Here is an 8,963-nt window from a genome sequence, read left to right on the forward strand (position 1 = left end):
CAGGACAAGCCCAAGATGATAATCTTGCTGGCTCCAAATTGGCCTCGGCAGTTTTGGTATCCAACTCTAAAAAACCTATGCCTGGAGCCCCCTTGGGTTTTACCTCAGTCTCCGAACCTTCTGTCCCAACATCAGGGTCAGGTTCTACACTCTCATGTCAGAACTCTCAGCCTGGTGGCCTGGTTAATCCAGGGCCTTTGATTTCTTCTTTACTGCCCAAGCAGGTTATGGATGTCATACTTTTTCGAAGCACTACAATCTACCTCTACTCTAAGTCTAGGGCAGGCTTTGCCTCTGCAGTCTTGCAGGGCCTTTTAGCCATCCCTTCCTCTTTATGACCACCTCCCTTTCTTTCAGCTTTGGGATTCTACCCTACAGTCATGACTGCAACAGTGAAACACGATGAACATAGTACAGTTGTGTACACCTACCATAAATGTAGATGTTCGAGCGTCTTCACTGTTGCAGTCTAGGTTTCCCTCCCTCCTGTCCCCTCTTATTTTTACTTTTGTGTATTTCCTTTTCTCACCATTTTTCTGAGGTGTATTTGCAAAGGTTATGGGACCTTTTTCATTTTGGGACTCCTGACATCTGGGGCAAGAAAAACTGGAGAAGATGGCGTCGGCTGTCAGCTTTGTACTCCTGGTGCTCTGACGTCAGGGAGCATGGTTGTGAACAGCTGACGCCGGACCCAGACTTTGGGATTCTGGCCGACTGAGGGCTGCCTGCTGGCAGGGGAGAACCCTACAGTCATGACTGCAACAGTGAAGACACTCGAACATCTACATTTATGGCAGGTGTGCACAACTGTACTTTCTGGTAACATTTTACATAACTATTCTTTCTCTTGAATTACAGTAAATTCAATGCTAATTGGGGCACAACCATCTTTGATATAGTTGTGCATTCCTAAAGCTTCATGTTTCATTATCGATATGAAATTTGGTTCTTGCTTGCCTGATTAGTAGCAGTAAAGTTGGAAGTCAATGACTCCTATTGTTCTGAATTACTTCTGTGCTGAATAGATTTCTGTCATCTCATGTCACTGCCCCTTTTCCCAAAAAAAAAATTTTTCCCAATGGGTCTAGACCATACAGCTTTGCAAATGCTTGGTGCTTCCTTGGTTGCAGGGCTCATCTTTGCTCCTGTGTGATATGTAGGAGTGTAGGAGTTATCTGTTAATCTAGCATGTGCTGTAAATGTTGTAATGTTCAAAAATTGATGACGTACACTAATATATATATATATATATATATATATATATATATATATATATATATATATATATATATTTTTTTTTTTTTTTAATTCCTGCTTTATCTTTTCCATTTGCAGATTATCAAAGGCAGAAAGAAAGGACCATGCACTAGGTGAAGATTGGAGACTAGGGCCAATAATTTCACCAGCAGCCTGCCTTTTGATGAACCACTCCACTGTGCTGGTAGCACAACTGCATTAATAATCGTTTGTGCAACTTTTACAAAACTGATTATTCAGTTTGTGTTTCTTCAGCAATTTCCATTTGGGAAGACCTTTCGTTCCCCCAGGTTTAACAAGATGACTAATGCTTTGGTTTTTGTTACTCATTTTGCAGCTGTTTTATAGATTATTTAGCTAATTTGCTTTTGATATTTTACCTTCCACCAAAACCAGAACCTATGCTGTATTGATACAGTTAAACAAGCATCTTTGAGAACTGAAGACCATTATCCAATCATCAGGGAAATAAACAAGGCTTGTAGTTTATAAGATGAACAAAGACTTTTTTGTGGAGGTGTTACACAGAAAGTTGACTTAAGATATGCAGTAACTGGCTCACCTATAGTTTTTTTGGTTGCCATTGACCAGTTAGCATTTTATATGAGCTTTTAATGGGTGGATTTTAACTGTAGTTAACTAGTAGCTTTTATTGCACTACCCTTCTACTAGAATACTTAAATGCAAGCAAAACTCAAATGTGTCTTTATTAATGTAAAGAACAACTATGCCTCATGATTTTGTGGTACAAACTTTCTCTCAAACCAAGTGAGTGATGCATTTGTGGGCATCTAAACTGTCTGCCCACCAGAAATGACGGGCCTCCATAGCAGTACATCTTCCATACGCCTTTGAGCCTGTGACCAGTTAAGCAGGCCGGACCTTGCTAATCATGCTGTTTTATTGTTTGGCAGTGCTGTGTCTTGCTAAACTTTTTGGTGGGTCATGCGGAGGTGCATGAGTGGTGAAAGGAGCTCATGACCCATGATGCATGTGACATGATGTGAATTATTGCACACCTTCGGTCACATAATCTCTCATGTGCTTTAGTATTCAGATACAAGTCTGATTTTTCTTTAATCTAAGAGAGAATGTGATTAGTTAGTACCAATCAGGTTTTAACTAGCAAGCTCATGTTTGGGCCTTAGAGACAGATAGATATCCTTCTGCTTTGAGCAAGATGCCTTTGATTGGAAGTGGGCAGAGTCGCAGCAAGGACTGAAATAATGGTAATAAACATTTCCAGGGCTGCTGGAAGAAGCTTTTTAGTTATTAGGGCAAATGGTGCAAGTAGATTGTGAGTGAGTACAATAAATTTACAAGCAAACTAACATTTGTGCTTATTTTTAAGCACATCTTGGGAGGTTACTTGACAGCAAATGGGCTGTATAGTACAGGGTACTGCAGAGTCATTGCATCAAAGATAAACATGTTGTAAAGAGCAGTACGTAGTTAAGTTGAGTGGAACAGACAAAGTGAAAATCATAACTGACTTTAGTGTTTTATACCGAATCCCAGAGCATAGCTGTTGGATGTTGTACACTATATTTGGGTCTAACATTTTCCCTCCTTACCATATAAGCATCACTGCCTCTGTTCCTAGAAATAACAGACTGCTATAGGATTGTTAGTTGTACAAAGTTTTTGCCTAACCAACCATGTTTATATTGTTTTGCTTAACACATTTTATTTACAAGAATAAAGATACACATATATGTTAGTATTTGCACTGAAATGTCCTTGATAAATGTTTTCCTAAAATATTCTTTTAGCCTGGCATCAGGTTGTATTGTTTGGAGTAAGGGGAAACCTAAACTGAACTTGCAGCTGAATGAGACATTTTAAAACCTATTTATTACATTGATACTGTAATATGACATGAGTAAGTAGCACTTTTTGTGAACATTAAAACATTCTGATTGTATTGTGTCACTTTCAAATTTCTATGTTACTGGCATTTTTCATTTGGGGTTTTGAGGCACTGTGATTGTGTGAAGTTTTAAACAGTAGAACACAGTCTAAGCTTTTACTCTCATCTGTCATGTTATGACGCAGCTGAACAAAACTGAGCAATTGTACCACCAACATAAAGTATTTACAACTAAGTTATTTGAAATGCCCAAGTTATATAAAAATGTTATTTTTTGTGGTTGGTAATCATGCTGTCATGGTACAGAGCTGCAATGGAAGACTATAGGTCTGTAGTGGAGAGGCCAGCTGAGTGATTCATATTGGTAAATGATGCACTTTGACCTGTTGCATGCTAAAAGTATATATGATTCAGTGTCGTTGAAGGGAAGTAAGAATATACATCAGAGCTGAGAAGAAAGCTCAACCACTTTTATTCTCTTCATTGAACTGTTCAGAAAACTGATTTGCTTGCCTAAATAGTTAATTGATGATACCACATCTACATTGATTTCAGTGCATCCCTTCTGATGACACCACATCTGCAATCATTTCAGTATTTCCCTTCATTTCATCCTGTGTTCTGCCCAGAGACCGATTGAACATGGGAGCCACAAAACCACACTTATATGCAACTTTTTTCACCTTGGTGTCTCAGCTTACTTGGTGGGTGGGTGGATAAAATGAAAGTACCTGCTCTAAAGGAGTGTAGTTATTTTTTTGCCTCCAAAAGATATTTTGATTATGAATGTATTTTAATCAGTGTGTGAGATAATTGTTTGTGGAATTCAACGTGTGTTCTGCACATTTAGTCAAAGGAAAAATGGCAAGCAATGATATATTTGAAGAATGTTAAAATTGCATATGCAATAAAAGCAGGGAAGGGGGAATGATATCATGAACAGTATGGATTAAATAAGCATGTGTTAGTACTTGAGGTGGGAGGTTGGTGTAATAGTTAAGGTGTTTACCTTACAGACACAAGGTGCGGGGTTTGATTCTCACATGGGGTAATTGACTAGGCTTAAAATGGCCCACAAGGGCAGTTAAACCTAGTACTACTCTGTGAAACTATGAACAAATTGATTCAGATTGTCAGTTTAAATGATGAATTATATGAATCACTTTTGAGAAGGTACAACACTTGGCTTTTTGACTGAAAAAGATGTGGAAATGTTTTATGTACCAAAGCCAAAGAAGACAGTATTTTATATCCCAAAAATGTATAAATCTGTTAACTACCCACCTGGTCAACCAAGAGTATCTAGAATATGTTTTTTTTTCAGCAAAATGTATGTATTTTATTAGGCAACAACAATATTGTCATTTGTGATCAGTTTTGAATTTTTAGCAAAAAATGCAGGGGAAGAGATAGATACATTTAAGTATGGGGTAAATGGCTTTTATTGGATGGTGGTGGATGTTAAAGATTTATTTGTAGCAACAGAACATTGATTTGGGATTACTGTTGTTGCTAATTGTTTGGGGAAAGGTCCTAATGCCTGTTTTTTCCTTCCTTTTTTGTTTTTGTGTAGCAATAATTGGTTTATTTAAAAGAAAGGGACAGCAGTGGGAATCCTTAAGCCCCCCCCCATGCTGACATATTTATAATTTGAGTTTGCTTTAGGACCCCTTATCAGCAAACATGGAAAACAGACATTATGTCCTTTCATTGGAAGGCGAAGGTTCCTAAGTGCCTCCCCTCCAATTCCAAAATATCCAGAGAGACAAACTAAAGATGCTACTGGTGACTCCTTGTTGGCCAAGGCAGCATTAGTTACCCCTTCTCCACCACCTAGCCTCGGTCATCACCACAAGTTACCTCACAAAGTGAACTTTCTCAAACAACAGAAGGGCTCCCTTCTTCATCACAATCTGTCTTCTTTCAACCTGACATTATGGATGATTAGGCTTCTGATCCCTTTCAGACACTGAAAATGTGCTTCAGGTTCTTCGGGAGGCAAGGAAACCTAATACATTGAAATCTTACATGCCTAAATGAAAAAGATTTTTTATTTGGTGCCATACTAATAATCAAGATCCTATATGTCCTGTCTTATTTGTGTTGGCTCTTAAAAGCTGGCATAACATACTCCTTAATCAAGGCATACCTCTCAGCCATTTCTGCTTGATTTATACCTCGACCCTCCTGTTCTGTCTAGACTAGAGGTAAAGCAGTTTCTGAAGGATGTACTTCACCTAAAACCTCCTAGGTAAGCCATTCTGCCTTCATGGAACTTAACCTTGTTCTGGGCAAACTCACCCTTCCACTTATTATGCTAGCAACCTCTGCCTCCCTCAAATTCTGTACTTGGAAGGCTATGCTTCTAGTTGCCCTTACTTCAGCTACCCAAGTCTTTGAGCTACAGGCATTATGGTATTCCCTCCCTTCCTTATTTTCTATAAGAACAGTGCGTCTTTGAGGACCAATCCTTCTTTTATGCCTAAAAGTGGTAAATGAACTGTCCCTCAGTCAGGCAAGGAGTCTTCCTTCCTTCTTTTTTCCTAACCCACAAAATAAGCGAAAGAGAATCCTGCACTTTCTGCATGTGCATACACCTCTCAGAATCTACTTAAACAAGATAGTCACTCCACAAGGCTAACCGGCTGCTGTCTTCTTCCAGAAAACCAAGCTTGGCAGCCTAGTTTCAAAACAAACTATTCGTAATTGGATTTCAAAATTCATCTCCTTTTATTACACTCACCATGGCAAATTTTTGCCTTCACCAGCAAAGGCACATTTTACCAGAGCAGTGGCTTCTGCTGGAGCCTTTTACAAGGAGGTAGACTCGAGAGCTGTCCTACAGGCAGGTACTTCGTCTCTGGTGCATACCTTTACCAACTATTACAGAGTTGATGCAGTTTCCAAATCCAGAGCTATTTTTGCCAGGATAGTTCTCTCTGGATTACTTGACAGCTCTCATATGTCTCCTCCAACCAAACTTTATGCCAGTTGAGCTTTGAGAATTACCCTACTCTTTGGCATATTGCAGCAGTGATCTAAGGAAGGACATGGTACAGTTGGTGACAAATTACCATAACAGTTGTCCTACTGATCACTTGCAGTATTCCTTCCCACCCTGTCAGCCAGCTTGCTCTACATTTCTTTACCTATTTCAGGGAATGAGAAGGAATCATTTTCTGTCATATCTTCTCTTAGCTGACCTACTACTCTTGTTTCTGCAGGTGTCTACAGGCTTCCTGAAGTTGTAGGTTGTCTGAAGTTTTATGCTTCTGCTTCCTGTTATGTACCTTTCCATCCATGGGCTTCGATTGGACGCATGGCCCTATGGAAAGTTTTGGCTTTCATACCCCACCCGGACATCCAGGTTATCTGGGGAGATAACTCAACCATTTGGAATACTGCAACAGTGATTTAAGGAAGGACATCTTCTCTTATGAAGTTCTTACACACCTGTACTTTTCCACAACCTGTTAGCCTGACTTCAATTTCACTATGGCCATTACCTCTGCTCAAGTGGTTGCTAACCCAACACCACAGCAAATTATCCAAATCCCAATCTGTAAACTTTGAATTTATCAGTGTAGAGGATAGCATCTTGATTCTTAATGGCAGGTATTTTTCACAGTTTTTTAGGCTAAAATGCCTAATGCAAGAATATCTTACTGAAGTAGAACAGATTTATTTCCTGGCATGTAGCAGAAGTTATAGATAATTTATGCTCCCAAGATTCTGGAACCTGTCCTCCAGCTGTCCCTCAGATAGCAATTCATCCTTTTCCCAAGGCCTTTCTCACTTAGGACATCCAAGAAGATGTATATCTTCTCTTTAAGATTTGAACTTTATGCTGAAGAAGATAACTGAAGAAGATGACTGCCTTTGTCTTCAACCAGTAGAGATAGTATGCCTCTCATGAAAGAGATTTTCTTTTGCTGTTACTTTTAACTCTGAAATGTTTCAGCCAGAAATATCTCGTGTAAACTGCCTCACTTGATGTTTTTTAATGAATGGTTGTTGAAGTCTGAAACATCTTTCATGCCAGAAAAAGTCGTTTCTGTAATGATTATTTGAGACCAGTGTACTTTACAAAATATCAGAATGAAGGAGAACACTGCTTACAGCTGTTAGATGTTTGCAGGCAGCTGAGATATTGTAGAAGGGCTAATAATTAAAAAAGTCATATGTATCTGTCCTTCAAAAACCTGAGGACCAACTGGTCAGTTAATTTTCTAAATAGCTGGTACACACTGTTTTGTTTTGCAATGACATATACATTAAACATCTGCATATTTGGAGCAAATTCTACAAGGGGTCACAGGTACACACTGTTGTCTTACGCAATGACATACATTAAACATCTGCATATTTGGAATGCATTTTATAAGGGATGGTTGGTACACAGTTGTCTTTTGCAATGACATGTACATTAAACATGCATATTTGGAGCACATTCTACAAGGGACAGCAGCTACATCAGCGCTTATTTCAGGAATGTGTCTGCACAAGACATTTTAATAGCTGTGAAATAGTCTCCTGCCCATGCCTTCATGAACCATTGTAAGGTGGATGTACAGTGTTTCAGGGGATTCAGTTGCTGTCCTTGTGGGTATACTACTACTTGGGAAGCTACCCACATAGTATAATTAATTGTTAATGCTGATAACGTCCCTGAAGAAGGTAGCACATAAACCATACTTATAACAGTAAGTCTTAAAGGAGAGGTAACATTATCCTTTCTCCATCTTCCCTCTAAAAGTGTTTTTTTTTTTATTTATATTTTGTGTAACTATATATATATATATATTTATTTGTAGCTGCATTTAGTTTTTTTAAAAAAAAATAGTCCACTACAACTACAAATCTCTAAGGGACTTTTTGGAGCTTGAAGAACTGAAAAAAGTTCTAGGACATCTCACTTTCTATGAAAGCTTAGTGCCTATAGTTCAAGTGATTATTGGAATGATAGCAGTGGTCTGCATTGGAACTGTGGTACACCCAGTAACATTTCTGACCAGGAACTAAAGAAAGTGAATAAACCCCAAATGTTATGATTTGCAGTAGCCTGTCCTTAAAGATCTAGTGTTAAGTATTCTTATATGCAGCTATACCGTGTGTGGTTAACACATGAAAATGTGTAACTAGTTTTTTTAAGAGGAAGACAACTGTTAAAGTACGATTAAGGAAATCCTTCCTCTGTCTAGAGCTGGTGTCTTTAATAATAAATTAGTTACCCAGAGAATGTCATGTAGAAGGAAGGCAGGTTCCCAGCATAAAAGGCTGCCTTGCCTGCCTGTATGGATTATCTAAGCCAGGGCATTCATTAGGTTTGTTCTGTTTCTAGCTTGTTGTATAGTTAGGGTTTATCAAACAGGGAATACCTCTGTGTTTTTGTGATATAAAATTCACATGCTGGTAATCAAAAGCAGTGTGCAGAGGAGGACAAATGTCTACTTGTTGAAATGTCACACAGGTTCACAGGTTGGTACTAGGCTATCGGCCCTAGGGCCTATATAAGCCTAACCATAATTCTCTGGCTATTTCTTCCCACAATATTTACTTCCCTGCCCCCTGTCTAGCAGGGCAACTGATGTGATGCCTGGGGTGAATTTCCTATTTCCCATCCAGTTGTCAAGGTTCCTTTTGAAAAGGCCAAAGAGGTGCTCCGCTTGACGTGTATGGGGAGTCTATTCCCGAGTCTGGGGAGTCTCTGGGTCAGGATCTTATCCCTCCAACATGTTTTGTTTATTGTGATGAGGTTTAGATCCCTGGAGCATGTGGCTCTGAGGCATTGGGATTTCTTTAAGTGTAGCATGTCCAACAGCTCAGGGTTTTACAT

At 39.0% G+C, this 8,963-nt stretch overlaps 1 protein-coding gene across 5 annotated transcripts in view; it reads left to right on the forward strand.

The window, feature by feature from the left end:
- The window catches only part of PDZD11 (PDZ domain containing 11), a 723,877-nt gene extending 720,691 nt beyond the window's left edge, over positions 1-3,186 (forward strand). For all 5 annotated transcript variants that reach the window (XM_044057429.1, XM_044057432.1, XM_044057428.1 and 2 more), the window contains one exon: positions 1,336-3,186. In XM_044057429.1, coding sequence (XP_043913364.1) covers positions 1,336-1,370 — 35 coding nt within the window. In that variant the 3' untranslated portion in view covers positions 1,371-3,186. The remainder of the gene's footprint in view (positions 1-1,335) is intronic.
- The last annotated feature ends 5,777 nt before the right edge of the window (positions 3,187-8,963 follow it).

Source organism: Protopterus annectens, chromosome 15.part0, assembly GCF_019279795.1.
Source record: "Protopterus annectens isolate FY-2018-M chromosome 15.part0, PAN1.0, whole genome shotgun sequence".
NCBI classification, from domain to species: domain Eukaryota; kingdom Metazoa; phylum Chordata; order Ceratodontiformes; family Protopteridae; genus Protopterus; species Protopterus annectens.